At 35.2% G+C, this 13,617-nt stretch overlaps 1 protein-coding gene across 1 annotated transcript in view; it reads right to left on the reverse strand.

Moving 5' to 3' along the window:
* Positions 1-13,617, reverse strand: part of CNBD1 (cyclic nucleotide binding domain containing 1) — a 364,454-nt gene that overhangs the window by 117,688 nt on the left and 233,149 nt on the right. Inside the window, exons 9-10 of the mRNA XM_055124427.1 lie at positions 6,153-6,259; positions 3,901-4,051 (exon numbers count right to left, since the gene is read on the reverse strand). Of these exons, the coding sequence (XP_054980402.1) occupies positions 3,901-4,051; positions 6,153-6,259 (258 nt within the window). The remainder of the gene's footprint in view (positions 1-3,900; positions 4,052-6,152; positions 6,260-13,617) is intronic.

A 13,617-nucleotide genomic window follows, 5' to 3' on the forward strand; every position in this document is an offset into this window, starting at 1 on the left:
ATCCCACAAAAGATCCAAAAACTGAAATGGTTTAACATTTTTGTTTGCAAAACAATTTAGTGGAAATCCAAACCCAAGCACCCAAGCCCTGACAATTTTTCACAAACATCTTAAAATACTTGTCAGCAGCAATATACCTCGGTGTGTGTGTGTGTGTGTGTGTGTGTGTGTGTGTGTGCGTGTGTGTGTGTGTGTTCCGATTTATTACCAAATTGACATTGTTTTCTTTTCTCTCTGTTTGTTTGGATCACATTTTGGGGGTGTTCAATGCTACTCTTTTCTCTATGCTCAGGGATCACTCCTGGCAGGGATCAGGGGTCCGTATGGGGTGTCAGGGGTCAAACCAGGTTAGTACCATGCAAAACAAATGCCCGACCCACTGTACAAGTGGGCTGGTGCATTACCATTTTCTGACTGAGATTGTTTCTTAATTACTTCCTCTGATAAATAATTTTGCAACTAAAAACTACTTTTAAGCGATGTAAATTATTATACAACAGGTGTTCAGTCCGTGTATAACATGCTTAATGGAAAAAGATAATATACAGCAAAACAAGCAATATAAAAATTTTACATTTCCAAACAAATATATCAAAACATTTAAAATGGTACTCCAATTAATGTTTATCTTTTTTCAATATGCTGAGAATGAGTAAGAAAAAAAAAGAGAAGAAAAATCACTTCTAAGTGCTATACCTAATTTTTATGTTAGAAAACATTTTAATTTTAAATTTTATATAAATAAGAAACAAAAAAAGAAAAGAGGAAATGAAAGAATTAAGGAACAAATTTCCTCTGACAAATTGTTTGAGTTTAAGCTTCTACAGCTAACATCGTTGCCAAGGAGACACCTGCTTATAACTTGCCCAAGCTTGGAGAGTGTGCTGAAGTATTGGAAAAAAGAAATTTCAAACTTGTCACCAGGGGCCTTGTGTGCTGGGGGAAAGAAGGGTGACACCCTATGGTGCAAGCAGGCCATGCAGTAACAGGAATGAACCCAGAGAATTTCCCACGCCAGGAATGTGCTCTAACATTTAAGCTCTTGTAGGTAAAAATATGTTCATTGCTCTTGAAATGCCAAATGGTCCTATCTATTTTTCAAAAAAAGAAAAGAAATAATTTCTTCAATCTTTGATTACGAGAATATTTTACAAGTTACAAAACAGTTGCATTCTTTCTTTTCAGAAACAAATAAAATTATTCAAGGCGTTAGTACAATCACCTGGCAATTGAAATTTTTTATTTAGGAAATGTAAGTCCAACTCATAGTTATCCCTTATTTTTCAACTATGCAAATCTGAATGATATAACATAGTGACAGTCATTTATTTTTATTTAAAAATCATTCTTTCTTATTATGAAGTAATAGTTTTAAGAGAACTACAATTTCAGGTAACTGGAAATTAAAATAGCTGGCATGCATAATCTAAATAGCTGAAGATATAAATTCTATACCTAGACAAAAATATATATCTTCCAGAAATAAACTAGACTTCAGTAGCATTATACAGAAATAGAATATTTGTATTTTTAAACTTAATAACTGTTCTCATTTTAATGCTAAATTCTGAGAACCACTCATAGATTTAAAAAAACTATTAGATTTAAAAGTTCCTATCTCCCAGAAGTTAATGACTTAATGCACAAAAATGAAAAAAATTAAAAATCACTTTTTAAGTTCCTTTAAACAGTAGAAAGTGAATTATTGCCTATCTGTGATTTCAGCTATTCAGTTGTATATGTAATGCCCCAAAGTATTTAAAGTTTTGTATAGTAATTTTTTCTAGGATTCTAGTATATTGTCACAGTAAATTAATTGCTGCCTTTAGGTAAATATATTGATAAAATAATCATTTAAGTGATAGTCAATTTTTATTAATGTGTGATCAAATAGAACAAATGTATATACTTGCAAAATTATATAAACCAGTTTTTCAACAATAAATTTAATACGTGGAAATGATACTATTATATTTATCTATCTTAATAGAATTTTTTAAAATTTTTCTTATTAAATCATTGTAAAATACACAGTTACAAAGTCATTCATAATTGATGTAACTAATTAGTACACAATCTAGGGATAGTTTTATAAATATCAGTCTCAATTGAATAAAATCTATAATAAACTTAAAATATAAATATAACAACTGAACTAAACCTTATACCATCATGCCATCTATTGAATTTAGGCCACTTTACAGGAAAGGATATGTTAATATACTCTTGAAAGAAGTTTGTTCATTTGTGAAATATTTATTTAAATTAAAAAGCTCAATGTGTAGTAAACTTATGCCAGTTTAGTACAGGGGAAAAAAGCATAGCTTACATTAAGACAGAATCTTGTCATTTAAGCTGATGATTAGTATTTATTTTAAGGGCAATTTCCCTTGAGAAAGGTTTATGTCTAAATATTCATAAAAGGAAAGAAAATTTATCATTATACTTTAAATTTATAGCTTTGTAATTGTATATATGAATTGGAAGTTTAGCAAGTAGAATTAAGCAGGCAGAAGGCACCATTCCAGAAGATGTTAAAAACAAATCTGAAACAAGTGGATGCGCTCCAATCATAAGACATCTGACCATGAAAAATTTCTAATTGAGTTCATTTGTATGCCTCTTATTACATGAATTCCTATAAACCTCTCCTCTTCCACTTTTAATTCAGTGTTTTACAATCCTGTTTTCATTGTATAGACAACAGTCTTTTCATATTCTATTATGTCATGACTAATAATGATTAATACCTATTAACTTCTGCTTCACCACCAACTACATTTACTACTTGAGTATAATGTTTGTTTGCCTTGATTATTTTTCCATTTTGTAACTTTTGGGGACATCTCCAACAGTGCTCAGGGGTCAGAGGTTGATCCTGGTCCAACCGTGTAAGTGTTAATTGCTCGGGTCCATGATACCGTGCTGACCAGGCCTTATGCAATAATATGTTCAATCCTTTGAGTTTTCCCCCAATCCTTGAGTAAAACATACAGAGTATCAAACATGATTTTATGTTTATTTTTTAAACATTAATATAATTCTAAATTTTCAGATAAAGACATGGCTAATGCAAGATATTGATCATCATATACATTTGATCTGAATTATACTTTTTTTTACTTTGTTTTTTTCATTTTTTTAATTGAATCACCGTGAGATACAGTTCCAAAGCTTTCATGTTTGAGTTTCAGTCATACAATGATCGAACACCCATCCCTCCACCAGTGTGCATTCTCCACCCCAGTATTCCCCCCAACCCATCCCTCCCCCTGCCTCTGTGGCTGACAACTTCCCCCATACGCTATACTTTTGAGCATTACGGTTTACAATACAGATACTGAGAGGCTATCATGTCTAGTTTTTTATCGACTTTTGGCACACATCTCCCATCCCAAATGATCCCTCCAACCATCACTGACTTAGTGATGCCTTTGCTATCCCAGATGCCTTTGCTCCCAGCTCATGAGGCAGGCATCTAACTATGGATCAATATTCCTGGCCCTTGTCTCTACTGTCATTGGGTATCAGTCTATTATGTTATTTTATGATTTGAATTATACTTAAGAGGAATGGTATTTGAGCTGAACCATGAGTACAGTTGTAATAATTTTATATGAAAAGCCAAAACATATTCCAGAGAGGAAATACTGTTACTAGTGGTGATTTAGAAAGTGACAGAGAGATTAAAAAAAAATCCTTTGGATTAATTATAACATATTGTACAAGTAGGACAATTAAAACCACATAGACTATGAAGTTATAAAGGGATAGATTCCTTCGTAAATAACACTTATGCCCACACTTGTCTATCACAATTTGCCTGTGAAATACACCCACTCTTCTTAAAACTTATCAAAATTACATAACAGTCTTTTAAAAAGTTATTCATGTATATACCAAATATGTTCTTATCTTCAATGATTGCCAATTCAACTTCACTTCCAGCAACGAGTGTGCACGCAAAAGGAACTTGAAGAAGAACACTAATTTCACCGAAGGACTCTTTCTCATTAAGTGTACCCATATAAACAAGTTTTCGAACTTTTTTCTGTAAGAAATATAAATATTTAATAAAACTATTTCACATAATGAATATATGCTGATGCTAGCAGAAACTCATTGTTTCTGAAAGCAAACATTTTGTGTTATGGTATTTCAGATAAATTAGCTATTTAACTTGTGTCTGAAAAATGTGTTTGTACATGCACTCAAATTCTACTAAAAAATACTCAGCTGAGAAGCAGTATATATAAGGTAAGAGAAATCACTGTGATTTGATGACCTACCAGCAAATAAAATTTTTAAATCAACAATTTGTTTAGAAAATATTGAATTCCTTTTTTCAAGATCCTAGGATGCAATTATGCAACCATAACTTTATCTTAGCCTGTTTTATGACCTAGCTTATCTTAATTTAGCCCCAATTGCAATGAACACTGCTGGATTAACAGAGAATTAAAATAAGCAGTGCCAGGAGCAGAGTCAAGAGAATAAATTGTAAAGGCTTGGATTCTACTCTCACTTTCAGGCTTCCAATGGAAAAAATAGGTATGGGAAGTGAGTTTCACTCTGGAAACTAATAACTCATATGTAAATTAAAGTGTACTAGACATTTAAATATATGTTCTGGAGGAAAAATGGAAACTTCAGATTATCTTTTAAGTGAAAACCCAAAGGAACTGAAAGAGGGTTGAAGTTGAGTCAGTGGCGAGTAAGCTAAAGCCAATATCTAACCTGAAATCTAACCTGAAGATCTCTCTCTCTCCCTTTCTCCTCTCCCTCTCTCACACAGACACATACATACACACACAGTAATAATTTTACAGTGAATATAACAAATCCAAAAAATTTAACTGCTTATGTACTGAATCAAATACTATTGAGAACCTCTTGATCAAGGAAGAATATCTTGCTCTAATTTAAATAAATCATTTTGCCACATTACCTAGTGTTACAAATTTGCAGTTATCCTAGGACATGTATGTTTATATTTAGGGCTAAATACAATTTTAAAAGTCATTTTGTGGGACCTGAGTGATAGTACAGTGGGGTGGGCATTTGCCTTGCACTCACAGACCCGGGTACAACCCTCAGCATCCCGTATGGTCCCCAGAGCACTGCCAAAAGTGATTTCTGAGTGTCAAAACTAAACCCTGAGCATCTTTAGGTGTCACCCAAAAAGCTTAAAAAAAAAAGGAAAAGAAAAAGAAAATCATTTTGCAACATTAACTACTGTTTTGGCTGCTCCAGAATAGAAAGGAAGAAAGGAAGGAAGGAAGGAAGGAAGGAAGGAAGGAAGGAAGGAAGGAAGGAAGGAAGGAAGGAAGGAAGAAGGGAGGGAGGGAGGGAGGGAGGAAGGAAGGAAGGAAGGAAGGAAGGAAGGAAGGAAGGAAGGAAGGAAGGAAGGAAGGAAGGAAGGAAGGAAGGAAGGAAGGAAGGAAGGAAGGAAGGAAGGAAGGAGGAAGGGAGGGAGGGAGGGAGGAAGAATATTATCTTTGTCTTTGCGTGTATGCATATATTATAAGTTATTTTATTATGTGAAAATGACTATTTTGGTATAACTGAGACTTAAACCTGAAAGCTTTATAACTTTCCACATGATGATTTAATAAAAGAATAAATTTAAAAAAATAAATGACTATTTTGAAAATATCATTTGAAAATGACTATCACAATGTTTCTATCAAGTCAGCTGTCAATGAATAATTTTATTATTTCCAGTTATTAACATAAAAATTTTGTCTTTTTGTAGGCATATTTTATTTCTGGTGAGCAAATGAATAGAATAGAATTCCTGAGTCACATGATACATGCATTTTTAGCTAATTCCGTATGTTTGTAGCGGTGGCCTATGGTTTTAATTTGTATTTTTCATTAAAAATGCATATGAATAATATTTATTATGATTATTGGCCATTATTATGTGTTTTGACTCCATATATATTTTACAATTCATATTAATTTATCCCACATCTCAAAGAAAAGAAAAACAAAGCAACAGGTGGTCAAAATATTGAACAGAAATTTCACAAAAGAATCACAGAGGCCCAATAGATAAAAAAAATAAATTCAACATATTTTACTCATTATTTACTAGAGAGTTTATAAATAATTTTTAAAGGGTACAGAAAAAGCAATTTCAAGCTTACCACTTTGGTGTGTAGATTCACAAGTCCTATAATTTTTCTATAAATTTCACAATATCCAGAGTTAATAAAGGCTACAAAAGTAATTATACTTCCGCTTTCAGCTATCACTAAAAACAAAAGAAAATTTATATTTTATACTTCTGAATGAGAAATTTTTAAATACTATGACACTAACAGCACTTATTTCATTTGAAAGCTGCTGATGAAAATTTTCTCAGTGGATCGCAATTTCAACCTCATATGTTATGGTATATGATTAAAAATTTTATACTTGCTACTTATATCTATATAAGTATAGACATCCAGAGAGAGACTTAAAAGCAAGCTCTCAGAAGAGAGTGATGCAGAGTCTCTTGCCCACATGCCTGGCTGTCTTCCCTGGGGCCCCTCGGAGGGGATGGGCTCCAGCTTCCCTCCCTACCCCGAGCAGAGCTCCCAGCGGCCGAAGACCACCGGAACCTAGCTACAGCCATGCTGGAGCCCCTCTCCACACGTTTGGACAGGCCTCATGCATGAAGGTACCGGCAGAGGAACCCAGGTGTGTGTAATCCCATCAACGGACAACATCCAGAGAGAGACTTAAAAACAAGCACTCAGAAGAGCCTTCATCTCCCTCTGGGAGAACTGGCAATCTTCTGAGAGTTTCCTGCCCACATGGGATGGCCTTGCAAGCTTCCCATGGTGTATTCATATGCAAAATCCAGAAACAAGCTGGATCTCATTCCCCTGACCCTGAAGAGCCCCCAGTGCAACATCGTTAGGAGGGCCGAGTCGAGATGAACTTCTAAGATCTCAGGGAAAGGACGAAATGAGATGTTATTGAGCCTGCCCGAGAAATCGGTGATTAACAGGATTTTGTGATTTCGTGACTTATATCTATAGATAGCAGTAGCACTATAGCACTGCCATCCTATTGTTCATTGATTTGCTAGAGTGGGCACCAGTAATATCTCCTTTGTGAGACTTTTTACTGTTTTTGACATACCTAATATGCCACGAGTAGCTTGCCAGGCTCTGCCATGCGGGCGGGTTACTCTCGATAGCTTGCCAGCCTCTCTGAGAGGGACGGAGGAATCGAACCTGGGTCGTTCGAGTGCAAGGCAAATGCCTTAACTGCTGTGCTATCGCTCCAGTCCGTATAATAGTAAACATTATATAGAAATAAAAATTTTCAGGCAGTGATGTATTCATAGAGAAATGAACAGAAGTGTGTGGAAAGACCGATTTTGTAATATTATTTGACTTTTATGATATAAATATTTCTTCTGTGACTAATTTTAAACTGCCAGTGGTGGTTTAACAACTGTCTCACAAAATGTAATAAGTAACAGTTGTTTAGCTTATGTCTATGCCACAGTTTATAGCAATATTCTATAACCTATAGTACAGTGAAAAGCATTGGTTTTGAAGCAATAATGCAATCATTTGAAGGATGATTCTTCCACAATTTATGTGACCTTAGATATATTAAATAACTTCTTTGAGCTTCAAGATTTTCATCTTCAAAATACAAAATATTGGAGTCTATGTTTTACATGTGGCATTTAAATTAATTTAAAAGATTTAACATGATACTAATATATTTTAATGTAATAAGTCATATTAACAACATCTCTAATTTGATCCAGTTTGTGAACCCCTCTAAAAAAATTATACTTGAAAGTAAAATGAATACTACCTTTCTAGATATCAATGAGTTAATAGAAATTTAATTTAAGTAAAAAGCACAATTTATAATCAATTTTTAATTATCTAAAATTTAATTCGAAAACTTTAGAAATATTAAAATTACTATTTGAGCTCTTCCAAATTGACTTATGGTGTTCATTCTGCAATAGAGATGCATCTAAACAGATATTTAAAAAAAAAAAAACAACATTTTTTTTTAACTGCAGAACTCTACTACTGGAAGTCTTTTCTTAAAAACAAACAATCAAATAAATAATGCCTTCTATGTGACTCCATCTATTCTCAAGCCCAATTAGAGACTCCATTCTATTCTTACACCCAAGGTCTCTTCTCAGCCTCAGAGAAGACCCTTTGGAGGAATCCTAAGTGGATGGTTCAGGAATACTGAAGCAGTGTGGTTGTTTGCCCACATAAAACGGGACAGACCGGGGCTGGAGCAATACCACAGCAGTAGGGTATTTGCCTTGCATGCGGCAGATCCTGGTTCGATTCCCAGCATCCCATATGGTCCCTTGAGCACAGCCAGGATTAATTCCTGAGTGTGGAGCCAGGAGTAACCCATGTGCATCGAGAGTATTTCGCCCAAGTGGCAGAGCCTGACAAGCTACCCATGGTGTATTCAATATGCCCAAAACAGTAACAAGTCTCACAATGGAAACATTACTGGTGCCCCCTCGAGCAAATTGATGAACAATGGGATAATAGTGACAGGCTAGTAAAAAGAATCACACCAATTAACTTTAAAAAACATTATCAATTCTCTCCCTGTATTTCTTAGCTTGACCCCAGGCTCTAATCCTGATTTGCATTACTAAACGTTGTGACAATGATGTTAAAAATATGTTGTGAGACCTGAGAGATAGCAAAGTGTATGCAACTGATGTGGGTTTGATGACAGTGATACAGTGATACTTTGCATTTTATTTTTCAACTCACTAAATTTATTTTCTAACACTTTCATTGTTTTTAGATTTTTAATGTGGCATTTCATCTGCTTGCAATTTTCTCTTTTAATTTTATTTCACAAATATTGTGTCTGTGGAATTATTTCTTCACAGTTCATTGAACTCTATTCTTATTGTACTATTTTTTGAAAGTGTACTTTTTTGGTCTTGCTTTTGTTTTCCACGTCTCTGGTTTCAAATGATTAGTTCATTTGTTCTTCCTCTTTCTTGCTTTCTGATACATGTTTTGACAGCACACATTTTTAAAACTACTGCTCCAACTGCATCTTATATACTCTGAAAAATAGTGATTTTGTCACATCATGGAGAAGAATTGGTTTTTTTCCCAATTAGTGGGGGATTGTAATATATTAAGTTTCCAGGTACTACTAACTATAATTTTGCTGCTATTTTTGTTTGGGATTTTGGGCTTTTGACCACACTCCACATTTCTCAGGGCTGATTCCTGACTCTGCACTCAGAGATTAATGCTGGTGGTCTTGGCAGAACTGACCACATCGGGGCCAGGACTCAAACCTGAGTGGACTGCGTACAAGGCAAATACCCTACCCGCTGGACTATCTCTGTGGCTCCTTTTGTTAATACTTCAAAATCAATTCCAAGGCATTGGTGAGATGGCACAACACATACTTTATATGTGTCTGCTCTGGGTTTGGCTAGAGCAATAGCACAGCAGGTAGGGCATTTGCCTTGCATGCGGCCGACCCAGGTTTGATTCCTCTGCCCCTCTCAGAGAGCCCGGCAAGCTATCGAGAATATCTCGCTCTACAGCAGAGCCTGGCAAGCTACCCATGGCATATTCAATACGCCAAAAACAGTAACAAGTCTCACAATGGAGATGTTACTGGTGCCTGCTTGAGCAAATCGATGAGCAACGGGATGACAGTGACAGTGACAGCTCTGGGTTCAAACTCTGGTACCACATAATTTGTACTTGATCTCCTAAGCTGCAGGACTGAGCCCAGAGTCAGGAGTAAATCCTGAGCACAGCTGGATGAGGGCCCCCAAAAGCCCAAAGTCTATGACCCATATTAATTTATAGTAAACAACAATTGTTTTGATTAATTAAATTGGTCATGCAATGTTTAACATTAAATACATAATCAGTCACTGTCACTGTCATCCTGTTGATCATCGATTTGTTCGAGCGGGCACCAGTAATGTCTCTCATTGTGAGACTTACTGTTACTGCTTTTGGCATATCCAATATGCCACGGGTAGCTTGCCAGGCTCTGCCTCGCAGGCGCGATACTCTCGGTAGCTTGCCAGGCTCTCCGAGAGGGCCGGAGGAATCGAACATGGGTCGGCCACGTGAACGGCGAGCGCCCTACTGCTGTGCTATCGCTCCAGCCCAAATACCTAATATACTTTTCTATTTTATTCTCTTCTGGACTCTGCTTTCTGGCTCACATCCGGTGAGACTCAGGGCTAACTCCTGGCTCTTCTCTCAAGGAGCACTTCTGGCAGAGCTGGGGGAGAATATGGTATGCCCAAGACCCAATCTGGGTTGACTGTGTGCAAAGCAAGAGCATTAGCTGTGCTTTTATCTCTTTGGTCCTGATAGTCTTTTCTATGTCCTTGATATTGACTCAAGGTTAGAATCCACTTACTTATGTAGTTAGTATTTATCTATTTTTATAGATGTTTATGTGTAGTATTTATTTTAAATACTGGAATTTCCATTTACCTGTGGTAAACTTTATATACTGATCATTACTCAATCTTTACCATAATATAAATTGTGAGAAATTTCTTCTAGCATTTAGTTCTCACAATTTACTCATTTTACTTTTATCATTTTACTTTTGCTGTTTTCTAGATAATAAAATCAACAAGTTCTCTTCATATAGTGCTAGAGAGGTTGCACTGGCTGTAAGGCACTTGTCTTGCACACAGTCACCCCTTTTCCTACCTCTGGCATCATATCTGTTTCCACGAGCATCACCAGAAATGAATTCTCAGCACAGAGCCATCAGTAAGCTCTGAGAACCCCCAATTGTGGCCCAATGCCACCTTCCTCCAGAAGAAGATACTACTAATGAAAATTATTTGTTTTAATAAATGTATAGAGTTTATATTTAATGTGTTTGTATTATTTATTAATAATCTGAATAATATATGAGGAAGAACTTGATCTCAATGGACAAAAGTCCCACAATGACTGCTAAAGATTTTATGCCATGTTCATTGATGTGAAATATGCCTGTTAAGTATAGATTGAAAGTTATGAAGCATGTTTTGCACTGACTTTATTGTGATGCTGTGTCTAGGACTAATTACTTTTACATTATAATATGATTTTTATCACAGTGATATCAATACCACCATTAAAATTTTAATGAGGAATATTTTTGGAACATGACATGTGTTTGCTCTTCCAGTTAAAATTGTTATCCAATGGTTCATAATTCAGGTTTATATCTTTATCTATTTTATCTTTTATGTTATTTTTTGTTATATATGATGTGAATTTTTACATGCTTCATCAACCATGACTTTTGATTATATTTAGTCAAATGGAGACCATAAAGTAGAAATTCTATGAAAGAGAACTTAAGTTTTACCTACACAATCCAAAGCATTCTCTGGTGATACTTCACAATCCAATACATTCTCTGGTGAATCATTTTGTAACAGAGGTTAAACACTCTTACCAAAGACCTCCACTACTGCAGAATGACCTATAGCTGTCAGGGCAGTGACATACTAATAATTCTTCTCTTTTCTCCTTCAAATATAGATATTTTAGTTTTTCAAAGTCCTTGGAAACTTTGCCATTTTTGTCATTTTCCCTTTACGTTCACTTTTGTATGCTCACCTCCTCTAAACTCTCTCCACCATCACTCTAATTTAATATACTATTTACTGTCTACCCTGTTATTAATTCCTGATACTTGCAATAGCAGCACAAGAAAAGAGTCCCTTAGACACAGAAAGCCTGATAGAGTCCTCATGCAACCACAAAAGCAAAACTATAGAGTGAAGAGATTGGACAATAAACATGGTAAAACATTGCAAACAAAAAGGCAGATAGAAATAAGCTATATACAGCAGAAATATAAAACTATCAAACAAAAGACATAATTGTGGTACATCCCATATTTAAATACTCACTCTAAATCTGAATGGTCCTAGCTCATCAATAAGATATACATAAGAGTGGCTTATCTATATCTTAAAAAGATATAGAGTGGCTTGATGGATATAAAAAGCAAAATCCATCAATACTCTGCATATAAAAAAAGTGCATAAGTTCTAAAGACAAACAGATTCAAAGTGAATGATTGAACACAAGTGTTTCAGTACTGCAGGAAAAAGAGTCAGACATATTTCAACTGAAAATATGTGATAAAATTAAATATTGCATATGATTATTGAGGGGTCAGTTCTTCAGAGTCAGTATTTATTTGCACAAGCTAGAGACATCTACATATACTAAATTTACAAAATATAAAATTATTACTAGGCTTCAAGAGACAGGTGGTTGCAAAAGGAATTCTGAGGTGTCTAAGCTTTTGAGAGAACGATGGACAGATCGTTCAAAGAAGCACCCGGGAAATATAAGAAAGCATTGGTGAAATGAACTTAACACATACATTCAGTGAGAACAGTCCTTAAGGAATGCAGTACCATTCTTAAGGGCACATGAAACATTCTCTTAAGACACATCGTATGTTTGAGTATAAAATAATTTTTCATGAACAAGAAAATTGAGATTTTATAGCATCTTTTCCAATCAAAACAGCATGAGACTAGATTTATATCTAATCACATGTCATGTTTTTCAATTACAAGGCACGGAAATAAGCACACATGTGATAAAACTACATATTTCTGAGTCAGTCTTTGGTTAATAAGTGAATTAAAGGAGACATGTAAAGATTACCTAGAGCTCAGTGAAAATAAGGAAGAAGCTGTGAATGTCCTGACATGTAGCAAAAGCAGTACCAAGAGGAAAGTTGATGGCAATAAAGCCCACATCAATAAATAATAAAAGTCTCAAGAAAGGGTTACAACTTGTAGGAAAGAAAGAAGGAAATAATCAATCACAACACATCAAAAAATGAGGTAAAAATATATTAAAAGTCAATGAAACAGTTTTTGAAGGAATCAATAAAATTAATAATCCCCTCACAAAGTACACCAAGATAAAAAAGAGAGATAAATCCGAATAAAAAAAGATAGAGGCAAAATTAAAGACATACCACAGAAATAAAAAGGATTATGAGACTATTATGAATAACATATGCAAGCAATTGAACGACCCTGAAAAAAAATGGGCACACTTTTTGGAATCATAGAACCTTCCAACTATGTAACTAAGAAGAAGTAGTTTGAACAGATCATTCAAACGTAAAGACAGAAAGCAGTAATCAAGTCTTTCCATACTGAAATTATAGGGCCATAAGCTTCTTACATGAATTATTTAAACTATCAATGAGGACAGGACTGAAAAATCAACAAGCCAGAACAGAATCCTGCCAATTCTCTGAGTTTCGTGCTCAAACAACAAAGATTCAGTATCAGTAGGTGAATATTGGAACTGGAGAGAGACTTAAAAAGAGTCTGATGGTGGAAGCCAACTGAGGCAGAGACAGAGCAGGGGTGCCGAGGGACCCAGAATTCCTCTTGCTTGGCTGCTACCCAATGGCTCAAAGCCTAATCGGAAAGTTGGTCCAGGGTCTAGTAGAAGCTGGGCGAAGAAGTTTATGTATCCATGCATCTGTAGGTAATCAAAGCAGAGGTATCTAACACTAGGTGGCATCAAACAATTGTGTTGTCGTCCATCCCCTGCCAGCCCCCCAGGACCT

The sequence above is a fragment of the Sorex araneus genome, chromosome 2 (assembly GCF_027595985.1).
Source record: "Sorex araneus isolate mSorAra2 chromosome 2, mSorAra2.pri, whole genome shotgun sequence".
Classification (NCBI taxonomy): domain Eukaryota; kingdom Metazoa; phylum Chordata; class Mammalia; order Eulipotyphla; family Soricidae; genus Sorex; species Sorex araneus.